This window comes from Brassica napus, chromosome A3, assembly GCF_020379485.1.
Source record: "Brassica napus cultivar Da-Ae chromosome A3, Da-Ae, whole genome shotgun sequence".
Taxonomy (NCBI): Eukaryota; Viridiplantae; Streptophyta; class Magnoliopsida; order Brassicales; family Brassicaceae; genus Brassica; species Brassica napus.
Window position 1 is genome coordinate 24,786,083 of NC_063436.1, and position 20,409 is coordinate 24,806,491.

A 20,409-nucleotide genomic window follows, 5' to 3' on the forward strand; every position below is an offset into this window, starting at 1 on the left:
ATCACTAAAAAATATTTCCCAGTAACCAATTTTCATTTGCTTTCAGAGTTAATCTCTGTTTTCTAATATTACCGGAAAATCATTGTAATCGTGTTTAACTATGCCTAAGACCTTGAGCTGACCGGAAACAACAGTTCATATGCCATAGTTGTCAATTGGATTGTCTCCGCCCATTTATCTATGTATAGATGGACATTTCTGATTTGTGGACAACTGGTGATCATGTCCATTAAAAACTGAATCCATTAAAGACCAAATAATTAACGATCATGTTTAATGGATTTAGTGGACAACTTATATAAACATGGTCGTTAATTATTTGGATTTTAGCAAGAAAACTCAATTTTGAGGTTTTCACGAAAGATTGATTTTACATTTTCAGTAGAAAAACTTAATTTTTATAAAGTCTTATTTTTCTAAATTTGATTTAAGTCAAAACCCTAAAACACTTATTTGACAAATCATAATCTATATAACCCAAACTTATTAATGTTCATGGTCTAATTGGTCTTGTGAATCTTAATAAATTAAATTAAAATGGGCTGAGAAAGGCTCAATTAAACAGGCTTCAGACAATAGCTAACCACGTGGCGAACGGCAAAAGAGTTAACAGGTTCTTGCGGTAATGACGTGGCACCCGTCTCTAGAAGCAGCTCCATTCTTCTTCGACTGGCAATAATGTCTTTTAAACGTTTTCGAGAATGAACGAAGATCGGCCGGAGAATCGTCGAGGTGAACAGAGAAGATGGCAGGTCACTACAGATGGAAGAGTTTCGAGGAGAACGAAGACCGTCCGGAGAAGCCACGCCGTTACGGTGTAACGGAGATGCGAGGTCCTCGTTACTCCGTTCTCAGCCAGAACGTTCTTCAGGTACCATTTCTACGAATAAAAATGATCCTTAGAAAGTGTTCATCATATTCTGACTAGGCTCTTACGGTTGGTTTGATCGTGTGGTTTAGGAAATATTTGAATCCATGGGGCAGTTTGTTGACGGGTTAAAGTTCTCGGGAGGCTCAAACAGTTTGATTCCAAAGTCATTCATCAAGCAAGCCATTGAAATGGCTCATGAGCACGATGTGTATGTTAGTACTGGTGATTGGGCTGAACATGTTCTTCGTAGTGGTGGTCCTTCAGCCTTCAAAGAGTATGTAGAGGTAAGTAAACCTATCTTGGGAAGATGACTAGGGCCGGCCTAGAACCGGATGAAACATTTGTTTTGGCCTTCAAATTTTAAAGACTTATTTTATATATATATTTTAAAAGATTAACATAAAAATGTTTATGACTTTAAAAATTTAGATCCAGCCATGAAGATCACATTAAGTTTCATTTATGTCCTTATTGCAGGAGTGTAAGCAGTTGGGGTTCGACACTATTGAGCTGAATGCAAATTCGCTTGAGGTTCCGGAGGACACTCTTCTACGATATGTTCGTATGATCAAGAACGGTGGTCTTAGAGCCAAACCAATCTTTGCTGTGAAGTTCAACAAGTCTGATATTCCTGGGAGGAGGAACAGGGCGTTTGGTTCCTATGTTGTTCCGGAGCCTCGATCAAGCGGTAAGAAACACAACGGTGCTCTTAGTCAGGACCGGATCCGGATTTTGGAGGCTTAGAAACATTTCTTAAAGAACTTTAGTATATTTTTTTCTTTTAACTTTTTAAGTAAATTTTTTTTTTCAAAATCAAGGGGCCTATGGTTATGTAAAAACCCTTTAAAAATTTTGGGGCCAAGGCTTTCACCAGACTGTGCCTAGATCCGGCCCTGTTGATAGTTTTCAGATTTAGATGGTTACTAAGAAAACATTATTTTTCAGAGTTTGTTGAGGACATTGATCTCTTGATAAGAAAGGCAGAAAGGTGTTTGGAAGCCGGGGCAGACACCATTATGATTGATGCAGATGATGTATGCAAATACGCAGATTCTGTCCGAGCAGACATAATCGCCAAAGTCATAGGACGTTTGGGAGTAGAGAAGACTATGTTTGAAGCATCTGATGCCAAGTTAGCTGAGTGGTTCATCAAACGTTACGGTCCAAATGTATCTACTGCTCATTCTCCTCTCTATCATTTCTCGCTTTCTGTTTATATGCTTACGCTTCTCTCTTTCTTGATTTTTTTCAGGTGAATCTCTATGTGGATCATTCTCAGATAATGGATCTGGAGTGCCTCCGTGGTCGTCATCTGGGTAAAGATCACAAGTCCGTTCTCAGTTCCTCCTACTTCTTGTATTAAAAACAATAGCTCTCCCACTACATCTAAGCCTGTGTGAATTTCCCATGTATTATGTCTTATGTTATGTGCTTCGTTGATGCTGTAAGAAACGAAACGTTTAGAAGAGCATTGTGATCTCATAATCACTCAGATTGTATGCAACCTAGTAAATTAATGCACTTAAAGGCTTGTTTGTCTTGAGAGTTTCACTGGCTGAAACATTTTGAGCAATAATATAAGCAGTTTCATCAGTTGTGTAAGTATATGCCGTTTACTATTTTCTTGTAGAAACTTTGTAATACCTTTTGATAAATATAGAATAGACATAAATACCACCATCATCAACCTCCTTAATTTAACAGGAAGCCATTGTTATCCATAAACAAATTTGCATCTCATCAAGAATAGAATAACTGAACATATGTCATGATTAGATATTTTTAATAATTTTGGAACCACAGTTGTCATAATTAGATTCTATTGATAGCTTGTGCATAACCATCAGGGAATAGCACCCCATCTTTGTGCTTTGTTTATTTTTGCTGTTAGTAGTTACAACGTTTATTTTCTGCAAGATTCAAAACAGTACGTGTATTGGTTGGTTGGTTACCTTGCCAGTTTTTGGAAACACAAAGTTGGTTAATCAAATTTAGAAGACATGTCTAGTTATAAAAAGGAAAGGGCTTGGAGGATGTTCTCAAAGCAGGTTCTGTCTCAATAACAAAAGAAAAAGAAACATTTGCAGGGGAGAGTTCGAAGAACAACCTCTGAAAATGTTTCTTCCTTTAAGATTGTTTTTTGTTACAATAGCATTTGCTTTTCTTGCAAACGTAACATCAATTGACCTCCCCGAACCCGACTTTACCATCGGTCCCGGGCAAGGAGGAGGCGTATGTAGTCTAATTGTTTTTTACATATGGAAAGAAACAAACATTGTTATAATAACGTTCATTAATTGCTTACGTGTTCTCTCACCTATAGGCACCTGATCCCGCTACAGTAGAGGCACCCCCGGTGGTGGTGCCTTTCGTCCCCAAGTCTCCGGTGAGTGTGTTTAGATACAGGGAAGAGAAAAAGATGGTTGTGGTATGTTATGCGTTCGTTAATCGTCTGATGATAATATATAGGTTTATATCATTTACTTGGGTGCCACGAAACACGCTGATCCCAAGTTGGTGGCTCAATCGCATCTTGAAATCTTGAAATCGGTTCTTGGAAGGTAAAAGATTCGTTGCATGTGTTTATTAGTATAACTTAGCTTCTGAGGTTGGTTATAATTTATATTTCTTTGTTCGAATATTATGTTACAGCGAAGAAGCAGCCAAAAACTCAATGATCTATAACTATCAATATGGATTTTCTGGCTTTGCAGCCAAGCTCAAACCAGCCGAGGCACATAAACTGAAAAGTATTTTTCTCTTATTATTTTTTTTTTTTTTTGCAAATTTCAAAAACTCTAAAATGTGTTGTTTTTATTAAACCATATTTTCTGTATATCTGTCTACTAGATCATCCTGAAGTTATTACTCTTGTGATAAACCGAAAACTTTTGATGCAAACAACACGGACATGGGATTACTTAGGTCTTTTTTCAACTCCAGTTTCATCTAAAGGTCTTCTACAAGGGTCCAACATGGGTAGTGGTGCTATTATTGGCGTTATTGACTCTGGTATGCTATCAATCTCTCTGTATCAATCTGTTAACTTATCTCAGCATAATGATTAACAATCTCGAGATTATGTGAGCAGGCATATGGTCAGAATCAGGGGTCTTTGATGACAATGGATATGGACCGACACCGAAACAATGGAAAGGACAATGCGTATCCGGGGACCAGTTCAAAGCTGAAGATTGCAACAAGAAGCTTATTGGTGCTAAGTACTACATGGATGGTCTTAATGCTGATCTCGCAACAAGTATCAACAGCAGCACAGAACATATATCTCCTAGAGATCACAATGGCCACGGGACACAAGTTTCCTCAACGGTGGCTGGTTCTTTCCTTTCTAACTTGACTTTCCCAGGCCTCTCAGCTGGGTCAATCATGAGAGGTGCTGCTCCTAAGGCGCATATAGCCATGTATAAAGCATGTTGGGACGTGCAAGGAGGGATGTGTTCGGTTGCTGACGTCTGGAAAGCTTTTGATGAAGCTATTAATGACGGTGTTGATGTTTTGTCGGTTTCTATCGGTGGCTTATTCAGGGATCTTGACGCTGAAGTTGACATCGCGATTCCAGCGTTACACGCTGTGAACAAAGGCATCACTGTTGTTTCTCCAGCTGGTAATGGAGGACCACGCGGTACTACGGTTATTAACATTTCTCCATGGATAATAACTGTAGCTGCGACCACCCTTGACCGTTCTTTATCCGCATTTATCACACTCGACAACAATCAAACGTTCATGGTATGTGTGTATACACATATCTCTAACGAGGCAAAGGTTGTGATTGATGGCTCACCTTGTTTCGGTTGACTTTTTTTCCAGGGTCAGAGTATGTACACAGGACCAGAACTTGGCTTCACTGATGTGATGTTTAGTGCCGATGTGTCTAGTGTTGCTACAGTAAAGGGCAAAGTTGTGATGTACTTCGAAAAAGAGAGGCCGATGCCTGGACCAGAGATTCTTCAGAGGAATGGTGCTGTTGGTGTAATATATGTGAGAACCCCTAGTAGTCGTTTGGAATGTCCTGCAAACTTTCCATGTATCTACATTGAAATCGACATTGGTTCCAAGATTTATTTCCACATGGAAACTACGAGGTTGTCTTTATATATCAAACTAGTATCTCATCTTCTTACATATGTTGGAGAATCTCATCTTGTTGTTTTTGTTTTGTTTGCAGCTCACCAAAGGTTAAGATAAGCCCATTCAAGGCAGTAATTGGTGAAAGTGTAGCAAGTATCGTTGGAGGCTCATCTTCCAGAGGGCCTAGTTCATTTTCACCTGCCATTCTTAAGGTTTTGTTACATTCATCTCTTGTTCTTGATCTACTAAGTTCTGGACTTATAACCACGGCCGGCCCTAAGATTTATGTACTTGAACAAATATTTTTCTTAATCATTTTGGGGTCAAATGATATTATACACATATTGACCATTAATTAATTAATTAATTAATTATCTGGCTCTGCTTTTAACCGTCATAACTTTATGTAATGCAGCCGGATATAGCAGCACCTGGTTTGAACTTGCTAACACCTAGAATACCGACAGACGAAGATACTAGTGAGTTCGCCTACTCGGGAACATCAATGGCAACTCCTGTTATTGCTGGAATCGTAGCACTCCTCAAGATTTCACATCCTACTTGGTCTCCTGCTGCAATCAAGTCAGCTATTGTCACAACAGGTTTGGTTTGGTTTGGTTTAATATGTTTCTTTAAAGATATGTTTTTCTCTATAATAAAGAACTTCAGCAGCTGACAACAAAGACTCTCCATGTTTCAGCCAGGAGCACCGATCCGTACGGTGAGCCTCTAACCGCAGAGGGAACCACACCAAAGATAGCCGATGCATTTGACTACGGGGGAGGTCTTGTGGATATGGAGAAAGCCACAGATCCGGGTCTCGTTTACGACATGGACATGAATGATTACGTACATTACTTATGTTCCGCAGCTCTCTACACGGACAAGAGAGTTTCTGCTCTAACCGGAAACGTCACTACCAAGTGTCCGAGCTCAAGTTCATCGATTCTTGATATCAACGTACCTTCTATTACCATTCCAGACCTCAAGGGAAACGTCAAAGTGATTACCCGAACCGTGACCAACGTTGGACCTGTGGACTCGGTTTACAAGCCCGTGATCAAGGCTCCTCTTGGATTCGACGTAAAGGTTTCACCGGAGGAGCTAGTGTTTAACAAAGGAACCAGCAAGGCTGCGTTTACGGTGAGTGTGTCATCAGGCTCATACAAAGCGAACACTGGCTTTTTCTTTGGGAGTTTGACTTGGAGTGATGGACTACACAATGTCACAATCCCAGTTTCTGTGAGGGCAAATTTCATCGATAACTTTTACCTGTAAATTGCTGTAACCCAGTTATTAATAAGATAATGTTCTTCACGGATGTTGGGGATGCAATAAAAATATCTTTACACTTGTTGTGTCATTATCACGAAAAGAATAATAATTCACTTTATCAATATTTTTAATTACTTCTTTTATGAACGTGTTTTTTTATGAACGATGGGAGTATTATTGTTCATTATTTATTTTCTCCATTTTTATTATTCAAAAAAATTAAACACATCAATTAAAAATATTTAATATTTTACCGTTTTCTAGATGTTACTAAATTTTTGTTTATTACTTTCTCCCTTTCAAATTAAGTGTCGATGTAACATACAAGTTTTGCTACAAATATAGTTTTATGATTTCAATACAATTTATTTTTAAATTTTTTTTTAATTAAACTAAGTTAAAGAATAAATTTTATACAGTTATATTTAGTTTCTTAATTTATCATGTGAAAAACTCTAGAACGACAATTAATTTTTAAAAGAAGAAGTATATACTAAACATCCGATAGTTGCTCGCAAATTTCAACAGAATATATGAAAGTATACTATTTTCTGTAGATTTTGTATCCGATTTTTGAATAAAAATCATTAATTCGCAGTAGGAAGGGTCAAACAGGACGAATTTAACCCACTTACCGCTACTATGTTTTAGTGTTTTCATATATATCAAAAAGTATATCGAATTTTAATTATAAATACTTTTTGATTGAGTATTTCTTATAACTTTAGATCCTCTATACTATTATTTGAGAAGTGAATTTGCTGATTTGTCATCTTTTCTATAATTTTGGTTAATTTGTTTGTTTGTCATCTTTTCCATAATTTTAGGATATTCTGCTGATTTGTCATCTTCTTCGAGATTTTAGTTAATTTGTTTACTTGTCATCTTTTCCATAATTATAGGATACATCATTAGTTTAATTAATATTATTTAAATTTTTATGTTGATATCTATATATTTAGCATGATATTTAATATAATTAATAAACATTAAACTATTCAAACAATATAAATACAATTATTTTTTTAAATGTATATTTAATATATAATTATTATGATATTTAAAACATTTAACTAATAAATAGATATTAACAATATCTAGCGATAATATCATCATTACTTTTATCTTATATTAATTTTATAATTTTTATGACTAATATTATAACCAGTTTCTCTAATTTTTATTGGAATTATTGATCAAATACAGATGATTAAAAAAATTATATATAAGTATACTAATATATCATAATTAATCGGTTTCATTGGTTTATTCGGTTTGATTGCTTAATATATTGAACCATATTCATATATTGCACTTTCTTAAAATAACGTCCATTTGGTTTATTCAGTACGTAGTACCAAATCCAAACTATTTTATCTATTTTGGTTTGGTTTGCTTTTAAATAGTTCGGTTTTACCAGATTGAACACTTCTAAACTATCTTTAATTTGTTAATGTTTTATATTTTTGATTTTTATCATCCTTTCAGTACCACATGATTTCTTTTCAGTCAAAATACATTATATGTTAATTTCAATACAAATTTCGTAATTTAATTATTACTATAAAAAAGATTTTGATCTAAAATCTACATCTTATAAATAAAAATATGAAAATAGTAAAATTTAATACATTGATTACCAATATGAATATTAAAATTTTATATTTTATAATAATATAATTTTTTATCTAATTGAATTATTATTATTTTATAAAAATTAAAGTTAGAATTAAAAATTTTTAAATATATTAATCCGCACAAGGTGCGGGACATCAACTTGTTATAAATTAATACACACAATTAAGTTTTTTCTTAAGTTTATAATTTATTATTAGTAATTAATAAAATGCACAGAAAACATAAAATAATTTTTTTAACATATTTTCAGAACATTTATTATTTAGAAACATAAAATATTATTTTCAAGAAAAAGCAGTTTGATTTTCTTATAATGTTGCTTTGGGATCTTGCCTTGGGATTTCGATAGTCATATAAGATGCTTCCTTCAGGCAAATATTTTCAAGCTTTTGATCAGTGCATAGTCTGATTTTTAAACTAAAGTTAAACATTTTCTTTTAGTTATACACGGGTATCTTGATCTCATAGAAATAGTTCATACTAGTTATGTTTTTCCACGTGTCAGTTTTATGTTTTTAGCAATACCGAAATGTTAATTTTTTTAGTGATCGGGACTCGAAACCTAGTAGCCTCACTGTATTGGACTTTTGTCTTCAAGTTAATTACCATCAGACCACAAATCATAGTTTAAATTTTATTGTTTTCTGTATATGGACAAATTAATGGACCTTTTGTTCATTGTCTGGTGACTGCTCCTTTCAAGTGTTTAGGGTTGCTTTTGTTTATATGAATCAAAAAAACCTTTGAATGATGAACAAAATAAATGAATCTATATGAGAACAATATATTTTATTAATTTATCATCTTTCAAATTTTATTTGATATATAAACAATGTATATGTGTGGCTCGCTAAACACCACTAAATCAATGTATTGCAAAATGTAAATTATATCGACAACCAAAATAATAAAAACTAAACATTTAGTATATATTTTCAAATATTCAGATCAAATTGTTAATTGCGATTTTTTTTTCATACAATATTATGGAACCATACGGACCGCTAGACCATACATGTATCATGTCTATATAAATAATCAGTTAATTAATTTGTCAAAAACGTTAATCAACTAATGAGATTTGGTCAACTATATATACACGTGGGCTTCTCGTTGTGGCAAATGAAATGATACACTATGCGCAAGGAAAGCCCTAGCTAGCTTTCGAGAGATTATAGCCTAATATAGCATTAACACCTAACCTTATTCTTAATTTTTAATTTAGATTGACTCAATAAATAATTGGTTTAACGGCATAATTTCGCACCTTGTAACAATTTCGTTTGTCGTTGGACCCGATAGATTCTTCAATCTCAAGCACCGAGACTCATAAGTTAAATAAAAAAAAATATTAATATACATATATATATATATATATACATTAATCAACGAAATGGAAGAAGCACCGAAGTCCATAATAGACACACTAATTGTTTTTTTTTTGTCGTATCAGTATAATCTTATTCCTTAATCTCTGCATGTTTAAATTAGATTATCTATTTTGGTCATTCCATTTTGGTTGTGAACATATACAATAACAGAGATGAGAGAGATCAGATTTGTTGGAGAGAGTTGTTTTGAGTAACGAATCAGCCAAATAAGGAAAAGAAATATAAAACTGTTAAAACTGTGTACGTAGAAAAATAGATGTCTGTTGATTTGGACGTTTACCCACATTGGTTTTGTAGTTTGTTCGTTTATTTTTGGTGGATTGTAGCTATTTATGTCTGTTTGTTGTTTTGTAATTGTCTTTTCGAAGACTATATAAGCATCAATGCAGATTAAATAAAAAAATATCCCAATACGAGAAAAGCAGCTCTTCCCAAAACCCAAGAAGATGGGGTTTGTGAAGGGAAGTTCGAGAGCATTTCTCATCATTGGATTCTTGTTCCTTTTAGATTGCGTATTTGCTCAAGAATGCACCACTGAGGAGCCACAGGTTTGTAAAATGGTTTCTGGGCTATGTTATGTTTTTGTTAAATTCTGGCTGATGAAATGTTCTTTTTTGGGGGATTGTGGTAGGTTTATGTAGTGCATTTAGGCGCGAAGCAACACGATGATCCTGAGATGATCTTAGCATCGCACCACAAGATGTTGGAATCAGTTTTTAATAGGTATATGATATAATTAAACCGGGTTCTTGATCATGATGATGATGACTAAAAATGTCTCGTGGTTTTTGGAGCTGATCGTTTTATTGTTTGGTTTTGCTTATATGAAGCTCGGAAGCTGCTAAAGAGTCCATCGTCTACAACTATCGCCATGGGTTTTCAGGGTTTGCTGCCAGCCTTACATCGTCACAAGCTAAGAAACTTAAAGGTTTGTCGCTGTGATTTTTATGACACAAGACAACTTAGTTATGAATTCTAAGGTCGGATCTAAACAAAGCCTAGTAAAACATTGGTTTCGGTCCCTAAATTTTTTGAAGGTTATATAAATAGACATATGCCCCAAATTGTGTAAAAGACTTTCTATTAGAACTTTTAGTAAATGTTTATGGCAATCTCCCCGCTAAGAGCTCTTGTGAAGAAAGAGTTGCACTCACATTTTCTTGGTTTTTTTGCTTTCTCTTTCCAGAGCGTCCAGATGTTTTCAGTGTGGCATCAAACCGAAAGCTTACGTTGCAGTCCACTAGGACTTACGACTACTTGGGGCTTTCGCCGAATCAGCCCAGTGGAATTCTCCATGACAGCAACATGGGAAGTGAACTTGTGGTTGGTATTATCGACTCAGGAATATGGCCGGAGTCGGCGGGTTTTAGCGACGAAGGGCTTGGACCGATACCTAAGCATTGGAAGGGGAAGTGTGTAGGCGGAAGGGGATTTGACCCAGCAAAGCATTGCAACAAGAAGATAGTAGGAGCACGGTACTACACAAATCGCTTTACTGAGAAAACTGGGAAAACTATCAGCCCTGAGGACTATCTGTCCCCTAGAGGTTTGATATCACACGGAACAGAATGCGCTTCAATTGCAGCCGGCGGATTCGTTCCTGACGCGTCATATGAAGGTCTTGCACCTGGACTCATGAGAGGCGCTGCTCCAAAGGCACGTATAGCTGCCTACAAGGTTCTCTTCGATTCAGATGAAATGGGTACTGGCGTTTCAGATTGTACCATGGCAATCGATGATGCCATCAATGATGGCGTTGATGTAATATCGATTTCAATCGGCCCAGATGGACCTCCTTACCATACATATACCACAGTTGGGGAAGATACTGAGCTTGGTTCGTTCCACGCGGTGATGAAGGGAATACCTGTTGTTATGGCTGGTGCTAATGCCGGCCCAGGTGCTTACACTGTGAGTAATGTAGCTCCCTGGATGTTCACTGTTGGTGCAAGTACCCTTGACCGTAACTTTTATGTAGACGTGACTCTTGGCAATAACCTTACCATACCTGTATGTAAATTAATGGTCTATCTCTCTTTAATTATTATTATTTTTTTTTTGTGCTCTTGGAAAACTTACTACTTCTCTGTATCAGTGTCAAGCTTTGTATACGGGTCCCGAAGTATCTGGTGAATTAATTTACGTAGAAGACTGGCAGACCGACACTTCTGATCGAAAGGGAAAAATTTCCCTAACGTTTATGAAAGATGATGCGGAGAGTTTGTTTGCTGTGAACACCCTCGGTGGCGCTGGTGCGATCATTGCACGAGGTTCGGATTATTTCACTGAGTTCTTTTTCGAGAAGCCAGGCGTCGCCACAAACTTTGAAGTCGGAAATAAGATTCTACAATACATCCGCTCCACAAGGTTAGTTTTACTTTTTACTTTTTATAGTATGTTATAAAAGACGTACTCATCATTTTTACTTACTTACTCTTTTCTTTCTCTCCAGTTCGCCAACGGTTAGAATAAGTGGAGGTAAAACGTTCGTGGGACGTCCAAAACAAACTACAGTAGCAGCATTCTCTGGTAGAGGGCCTAATCCAAGCGCTCCAGCTATTCTCAAGGTTTTTCTTCTTTTTTCTTTCCTAGTCTTTGATTGTGGTTTTTCCAAGGATTTTTGTGTTAATTAATGACGTACGGATTCTAAATGATGCAGCCTGATATCGTAGCCCCCGGTGCGTTGGTTTTATCAGCTGACATTACAAACGGTTATTTCACAGGATTCGCCATAAATATGGGAACATCCTATTCCGCTCCTGCTATTGCCGGAATCCTCATACTACTCAAATCTCTACACCCTGACTGGTCTCCTGCCGCTTTAAAATCCGCTATCATGACTACAGGTTCTTTAAATCAAACCCCTTTTTCTTTTTTTTTTGAATGACTAGGAGATTCCCCGAGGGGTACGTACATCCAGACTAATTCTTTTGTTGTTGTTCTTGTAGCGTGGAAGACTGATCCATATGGAGGTCCAATCTATTCGGAATCAATGCCAAGGAAGCTGGCAGATCCTTTTGACTACGGTGCTGGACTAGTGAACCCGCAGAGAGCCGGAGATCCTGGACTAGTTTACGACCTGAACCTCGACGATTACATCCACTTTTTCTGCGCCTCTGGCTACAACGACACATCAATCGCTTTACTCACCGGGAAAGATGCTAAATGCCCGTCTCCCTTACCTTCTATTCTCGACTTTAACTATCCAGCCATCACTATTCCTGAGGTTAAAGATGAAGTGACCGTCTCCAGAACGGTGACCAACGTTGGACCTGTGGATTCGGTTTATAGAGCCGTGATCGAGCCTCCGAGAGGTGTCAAGATTGCTGTTGAGCCGGAGACTCTGGTGTTCAACGCGAGCACGAAGATACTTGGGTTCAAAGTTAGGGTCACGACGAGTCATAAGAATAACTTGCCGGTTTACTTATTTGGTAGCTTCACGTGGACTGATGGTACACGAAACGTTACCATTCCTTTGTCTGTAAGGACTCGGGTTTGAACCTCTCAAAAATAAGATCCCTCAAATTTGTATTAAAATGTTGTTTTATTTTTGTTTGTTTTTTTCCTTTTTATGTATGTAAAACAAAAAAAAACAAATAATAGAAAATTGCAATATTATTCTGTGTGGACTCTAACTGAAATCACATCAATAATATAACAAAACTGATACCATCATTTCGAACATCCGCGCAATCGCAAACGCCGTACAGTTACGATCGCTAAGTCACCTCTCTTCACATTTCTCACGTCAGTTCTCCGATCCACAATAGCCATCTTAGTATCCGGCAACTTCATCTTCTATAGCTTCAAAAAACCATCTCCGCAAGAGCTAAGCCGCGTCCTCCTAACACACCCACCCATCTCTCAAGTCCCACTCTATCTGGTTCATAGGAACGTCACCTAACTGTAACAGTTAGAGGGTTCGTTCCTAAGAACCACACCGAGTGGGACTTGAGAGAATCCTCATCTGTTGCTGCTTGGAAAGAATCCTCATCTGTTGCAGGATTGGGATGGACAATTACTGAGAGGAATGGTCTGTCGACCTTTCTAAGGCACTGAAGCTTCTCTCTTATAGCCTTAATTGGCACAAACCGCAGCAAACAAGAAGGTTACGGTGTTTCTAAATCCTTTCATCTCTCCTCACTTTTTTTCTTTCTTTTCGTTTCCCCTTCCTCTTGTACATTTATAAGTATATCTATACTTTTTCACGTACCAATTTTAAACGATTATTACGAACCTAGCAGACAAGCAAAATGTATGTTCCACACTCCATGACTTTTTCATCCCATATCGATTAAACATTCCACAAACTTGTGTCATTCGTCAACTACTATTATATCTACATGTGATTAATTTCTCACGCTGCCAACATAACATATGGTGTTCCGCAAGTGCACCCTTCGATACATTTAAAGTCTGTTGGAAAATCGTTGTACTTTTTCGTTCAAATTAAGCTTAAAATCGTCGAACTAGAGGAAATATCAATAATACATACAACAGTTTTCTATAATTGAAAATTATTTTGAAAAACATTATAAACATATATGGAGTTGTAATTTGTAAACGTCATATGTTCTTTAGAGGGTTCGTAAACCAGTCCGTTTTCTCCCTCATTTGAACTTTCAACCATTCATTTAATCAGTCGGCCATTCTATCAACCCATGCTACATGGTAATTCTAAGGAAGAGGTTGAACCTCCAACCGCCTCAAACCATATTACTAATCAAATCCTCTTATATATTTTTGTACATTAGTCTTCTCACTAAGGAAGAGTTCGAACCTCCAACCGCCTCAAACCAAATAACTTGTGGTTTTCTTAATTTATCAATCAAAGCTGAATGAAAAAACCTATGAATAAGCTAACTTTCCCCCATTAAAAGGTTTAAAGAGAATAATCAAAAACATTTACAGATTGCGTCGTCTCTCTAACGAGGACATAACTCAGAAATAGTGACATCATTCGACGACATTTGTAACTCTTCAGTCGAAGAAGAAGAAACATTCTGAGGCATCACACTCTCTGATACAAACGCAGGCCATGTAGGTGTCGGGAGAGTAAACGAATCGCTGTTGAGCATTAGAGCAACCGAAGCCATTGTTGGTCTAGTCGCTGGACTCTCTTGAACACATAGCAGACCAATGTGTATGCACCTCAAGATCTCGTTTGTTGATCCCGTGCTTAAACTCGGGTCGATCACACTTTTGATAATGTCTTCTCTCCAACTTCTCCATACCTGAAAAGAAAATAAATAAAAAGATTCATGTCATAAGAGGAACAAAATACTAAAAACTAGGTCATACCGGTTTGGTTTTGAATACTTACCCACGTAAGAAGATTTTCCGAATCTTCATCATCGTTAGATCCACCATTGTTGCTTCTCTTACCTGTAATGATCTCAATGACTAAAACACCGAAGCTGAAAACGTCTGTTTTGACTGAGAACTGTCCATAGAAGGCGTATTCCGGAGCCATATACCCGCTACAAAATGAAATGAAACAAACCATTTATACCTTGTTTGGTAGAGTTTTTACCAAAGTATTATATGCTATTTATTATCCAACCAAACCAGCTTTTGTTAGTCTTTTTGAACAACTGATTATATTAGAACTTAAAAACTGAAACAAAAGAAGGTTTAGACCCAAAGTCTAGCCCATAACAAAGCAAGAAGGGAACGGATGGGCCTTAAGGGCCACTTTAGCTAGATAGTCTGCCTCTCTGTTCTGGGAACGGGAGATATGCAGAAATTGGATGCTATCAAAGTTTGCTGAGAGATGCTTGATATCCTGAAGAACACCATAGATCTCCTTGATCTGACTTTGGGTTGAGATTGCTCTGATGAGCGTTGCGCAATCGGAGTGAAACGAAACTGACTTCTTCCCTAGACTTAGGGCTTCTTTGATTCCTTGTCTGAGCGCCAGCGATTCCGCCATGAGGGGGGAAGCCACATTGTCTATGATCTGGGATCCTGGAGGAGAGTTGGTCCCTAGATCGTTGGTGAAATGCCAAGCGATACCTGCTCGGTTGGAGGAGGCATCCCACGCTGCGTCTACGAAGCAAGAGGGGTATGATTGGATTCCTGGTATTTGTCGTCGGCTTGGAGCTTGGGGGAATACTTGGTTTCTCTTCAATTGATCGGTGCTCTGAGCTAGGTCCCATTCAAGTGCAGCTGCAAGCCCTTTTGTCGCTATTTCGAGTGGTTGAGCCGTTTTATCATCGAAAATCAGCTTGTTTCTTGCCGTCCATAGTGACCAGCAGATCCACGGGAGCACTGGTGATCTGATGCCTGTAGGAGGGAGACAGAGGGCGCTTCGGAATTGCCCCATATAGGATTCAAAAGTCTCTGCATCAGCTAGGTGAACTGATGAGTTGAGAGGAATGTGGCGCCATACTTCTTTGGCAAAGGGGCACTGGAAGAATATATGGGTAGCTGATTCCTCTTTCTTACAGCGGGGGCAAGCAGCAGCATTGATCATACCTCGACGTTGGAGTTCTGTTCCTAGAGGTAAAGCTCCCTGTATAATCGACCATAAGAAAAGCTTAAGTTTTGGCGCTGTTTTGATTGACCACACATCTTTCAGCCAGTCGAAATCCAGGTTGGGAGGAGGATTTGAGGTTCTCTGTTGCAGGTGTGTGTGTGCATTGAGCTGGGTTTTAGAGTTGTAACCCGACTTAGTGGAGTAGACACCAGACTCAAGGGGGAGCCACACGTAAATATCCTCTGCACCTTCCTTGCTTGGCTTAAGACACTGGATCTGCTTTGTAAAGTCTGGTAAGAACTTATCGATCTTATCCTTGTTCCACTGAAGGTCATCCGTTAGTAGATCAGAAACTCTGAGGTCCAGTCCCGCCTCTTGTACTGGTCCATAGGGCTTTAATGGGGCTTGGAGTGAGATCCACGGATCCTTCCAGAGTCTAGTGTTCTGACCATTGCCAATTGCTCTTCCTAGGTGTTCTTGGAGTAGGTCTCTACCGTGCAAAATGCTCCTCCATCCATGCGAGCAAACTGCTGGGGTCTGTACATCCAGGAAGCTTTTCTTATGGCAATACTTCCCGGTGAGTACTCTAGCTAGAAGGCAGTGTGGTGATGTTAATATTCTCCAAGCTACTTTTGCAAGTAACGCTTGATTAAACCGTTGGATATCTCGCAACCCAAGACCTCCTGCCTTTTTTGGTCGTGTAAGTTTTCCCCATGCTACCCAGCACATGTTCTTCTTGTCAGGAGATTTGTCCCACCAGAAACGCGTTAATGATGATTGGATTCTGTTGCAGAGGCTCTGGGGTAGTATGAAGCAAGACATTGCATAGGTTGGGATAGCTGTAAGGACCGCTTTGAGCATGGTGAGCTTGCCTGCTCTCGAGAGGAAGCGTGTTGACCAGTTCACAGCTCTCTGTCGGATTCTATCAACTATCGAGGTAAATAAATCCTTCTTTTTTCTTCCGAAATGCTCTGGTAGGCCTAGATATTTACCCATCCCACCCTCCTTTTGGATCCCCAATAAGTCTTTTGCTGCTTGTTTTACCTCAGGGGGTGTTTTTGATGAGAAGTTGATTGCAGATTTGGCAATATTAACCTTTTGACCTGATACACTTTCATAATCTCGCAGTATCCATAGTAAGGCTAGGAAGCTTTCTGAAGTTGAGTTGCAGAAAATCATTGTATCGTCAGCAAAAAGTAGATGATTGACTCGGGGGCAGCCTCTAGCAACTCGAACTCCCCGCATTGATCCTTCTAACTCCGCTTTTCTGCAAAGGCCTGAGAGGACCTCTCCGCATAGGATGAACAAGTACGGCGAGATCGATCTCCTTGCCTGATTCCACGGTGAGGTTTGACCAGACCATAGACTGAATCATTTATCAGATAGGAGTAGGAAACCGATGTGATACACTGCATGATCCAATTGATCCATTTTTCATGAAAACCTAGGCGTTTCATTACTTGAGCTATGAACTCCCATTCCACTCTGTCGTAGGCCTTTGACATATCCATCTTGACTGCCATTGCACATTGTTTTTTAGCTTGTGAAGTCTTGAGAAATTGCAGTACCTCATGCGTAATTAGAACATTATCTGTTATTGCCCTTCCAGGAATAAAAGCGGATTGGTTCTCTGAGATTATGGAGCAAAGTATGGGTTTCAGGCGCAAGGATAGGAGCTTAGAGATGACTTTATAGTACACATTGCACAAAGCTATAGGTCGGTATTCATCCACTCTTTTCGCTCCTAATGTCTTAGGGATCAGCCTAACATGAGTCTCATTCAATGTTGGTGACAATAAACCCGTGGAGAAGAACCAGCTTTTGTTAGTCAAATATTTAAAAATCATTTAAAAGTGCAAATGCTTGGCTCTATTCCTTTTTAGTAAGAATGATTTTACTTACTAAGTTCCTGCAATTCTGTTTGTGAATCGATGTGTAGTGTTTCGGCCTGTGTCAAAGAGTTTAGCTAATCCAAAATCTGCGATTTTCGGGATCAGTTCTTGGTCCAAAAGAATGTTGCTAGCTTTAAGATCACGATGAATGATCCGGAAGCGAGAGTCTTCATGAAGATAAAGAAGTCCTCTAACAACTCCTCTGATCATTTTGTATCGCACTCCCCAATCCAAAAGTTGACGCTTCTCGAGATCTGCAACGGCGCAGAGATCAACACAGAGCAAAAAAAAATAATGGAGCAAAAAAAAAAGAAGAGAAAAAATTTACCAAAGATGAAATGGTCAAGACTAGCATTCTTGATGAACTCATAAACAAGGAGTCTTTCTTGTCCATGTATGCAGAAACCTAAAAGCCTAACCAAGTTCCTATGTTGAAGCTTTGCTAGTAGTAAGATTTCGTTCTTGAATTCAATGTCCCCTTGTCCAGAATTTCCTGATAGTCTTTTCACCGCGATTTCTTGCCCATGAGAGGACACACCCTGAGACATGCATAATCCCAAAGTTCATAAACCTCTCAAATAACCAAACAAAAGTAAGTTTAAGGAAGAAACATACCTTATAAACTGAACCAAACCCACCACGTCCAAGTTCGTTTTCAGAAGAAAAATTATTTGTTGCGGCCTTTAGATCTTCAAAGTCAATTACAAGAGAATCTGTATTCAAGAACTCATCGTTGACAATTGATCCCGACAAATGCGAATTCCCAAGAACTGAAATATTCAGACAGAAGTTCTCAGGAGCATGATTTTTTTTTTAACTTTTAAAAGACAATTTGTTGTTACCTATGACTTTATTTCCAGACTTGTTCTTCTTCCACTTCAAGACCAAGCATAGCAAAACCGCAAATAACGCAACAAGAACTATTGGAACGACTAACGCAGTAATAACAACCTTAGATCCACCTTTGCCCTTTCCTGCATTCAAACATTCATTGTCTTAATCATATAGAACAAAAACAACTGCAGCAGAACACATCCAAGCATTTCTACACACCTGTTCTCTCAGTTTCTGCAGCTGGTGTTGGTCTATCATCAGGAGGCTGAGTAGCAGGCGGATCAGCCTCAAGGTCGATTTCAAGCTCATAGAATCGCGACGTCTCAAACCGGAAGTTACAGCTAGGACAAAACCATCTAAGCCCAGTCTGAGCATCGCAACAGCTTGGGATACGCTGAAACCCAAAAGTCAGACAGTCATCACAATCCTGTTCAGACAGATCCGGCGAACACTGCGCGCTTCCGTAGAATCTCCCGTACCCCGGCGACGCCGTACCGTTCCCTTGAGCGTATTTCCTATTCGGCCCACCGGCAGCCGCCATCCCCTTGAGCCTATCCAACAGTACTCTCTGCAGACGCTCAAACTCATCTCTGTTGTTTGATATAGGTGTACCGGAAACAAAAGCCTGTGTCGGGCTCGTCTCTTTTCTTCCGTAGATTGTTCCGTTCGAGTAACGAAACATGCAGTGCGTGAAATAAATAACAGCTTGTTTTGACCGGGGACAATTCTCGGTGAGGTTTGTGGCAGCTGTCTGAATACAGCTGAGACAAGCATCTCTTTTGACTTCTCTTCTACAGAGACCAATGGCGTAAGCACTTTCTCCAGATCCAGAGGAGAGGTTGTAGAAGCCGTAAGGTTGGGATGTTAGTGAGGAGAGAGAGGAGATGAGGCGGTTGAGGTTTCCGGCAAAAGTGCTGTTGGCCGTGAAGTTGGCTCGATTTGAACAGCGGTATCTTGGATTAAACTGATAGGTATCTACCTGAGCTAAGGCGTGAAATGGAACAAACGTTAGGACACAAGTAAAGAAGACGATAACTCTGACATGTTCCATTGGAAGATTGAAGCTTTTTTTTTTTGGATCAACCAGTTTTTTAAATATATTCTATATGTAGTTTAAATGAAGACTACAGAACATTGTGTTTTTTTTTTGCTGCCTGTTTTTTTTTTTCCTGCCTGTTTTATACGATTTAAATTTGACCGCTTAATCGTAGAAAACAGGCAACAAAAAAAAACACAACTTGCTGATGAAAAACAACGAAAAAATTCGGTAGCAGACACAAGTGGTCTGTATTTGTGAGGTTATTGGGTCCCCTGCATGATGGATGATACAATAAAAAAATTAACTGACTGTACTGCTACGAAATCAGGTCAACGGTGTGGGAAAACATTATTTAAATAAGAAGTGTTATTGCTTACTCTTTTCCTGGCATGTGCCAATATCAACCCCCCAAAAAAGAACTGAAACTTTGAATACTTTTTATTTTATTTTTAGTATTAAAACTTTCAACAAAAATGAATTGTAAGAAAACTTTCAACTATTTTTTCAACGTATAAACTAAAAAAATATGAAGTTCGTTACTAAAAACCGTTAAATGTGAATAAAAACCATTAAGCGAAAGTACTGCATTGTTACTAAAAGTTAAAGGGTTTTGTTTGTTAAAGAAATAATCAAGGAATTTTCTTACATCTATTTTAGTTGGGAAGTTTTATTACTGACAAATATCAGTTTTGAGCCAACAATATTGAAACCAACTAGGAAATTAAACTTCCAAATAACGGTAATTGGTAAACATACATAACTCGCTGAATGAGTTAACTTCTCAAGATTTGCAAAGATGAATCGCCGCAGTCTTTTCAAACCATTTTAGAATCCGACGGTAGAAAGAACCCAACTCTTGCTGATTGGAAACATTTTATCCAGCGACTCGGTCCAACCGT

At 38.2% G+C, this 20,409-nt stretch overlaps 3 protein-coding genes across 3 annotated transcripts; all 3 read left to right on the forward strand.

Moving 5' to 3' along the window:
- The first annotated feature begins 627 nt into the window (after window positions 1–627).
- BNAA03G58470D (protein HEAT-STRESS-ASSOCIATED 32) lies at window positions 628–2,464 on the forward strand. The gene is made up of 5 exons (XM_013861771.3): window positions 628–871; window positions 961–1,155; window positions 1,349–1,559; window positions 1,817–2,040; window positions 2,124–2,464. Exons 1-5 carry the CDS (start codon window positions 746–748, stop codon window positions 2,232–2,234), a joined length of 867 nt encoding a protein of 288 aa, XP_013717225.1. The 5' UTR covers window positions 628–745; the 3' UTR covers window positions 2,235–2,464.
- A 438-nt stretch (window positions 2,465–2,902) lies between these two features.
- LOC106420870 (subtilisin-like protease SBT3.1) lies at window positions 2,903–6,314 on the forward strand. The gene is made up of 10 exons (XM_022716818.2): window positions 2,903–3,103; window positions 3,195–3,257; window positions 3,341–3,432; window positions 3,524–3,621; window positions 3,722–3,883; window positions 3,963–4,621; window positions 4,703–4,977; window positions 5,061–5,175; window positions 5,379–5,565; window positions 5,664–6,314. The coding sequence occupies exons 1-10, from the start codon at window positions 2,987–2,989 to the stop codon at window positions 6,239–6,241; spliced, it is 2,346 nt and encodes a 781-aa protein (XP_022572539.2). The 5' UTR covers window positions 2,903–2,986; the 3' UTR covers window positions 6,242–6,314.
- Window positions 6,315–9,656: 3,342 nt separating this feature from the next.
- LOC106420871 (subtilisin-like protease SBT3.12) lies at window positions 9,657–12,942 on the forward strand. Its single transcript, XM_013861723.3, has 8 exons — window positions 9,657–9,815; window positions 9,899–9,990; window positions 10,098–10,195; window positions 10,454–11,277; window positions 11,363–11,634; window positions 11,720–11,834; window positions 11,927–12,113; window positions 12,216–12,942. The coding sequence occupies exons 1-8, from the start codon at window positions 9,714–9,716 to the stop codon at window positions 12,764–12,766; spliced, it is 2,241 nt and encodes a 746-aa protein (XP_013717177.2). The 5' UTR covers window positions 9,657–9,713; the 3' UTR covers window positions 12,767–12,942.
- Window positions 12,943–20,409: the final 7,467 nt, after the last annotated feature.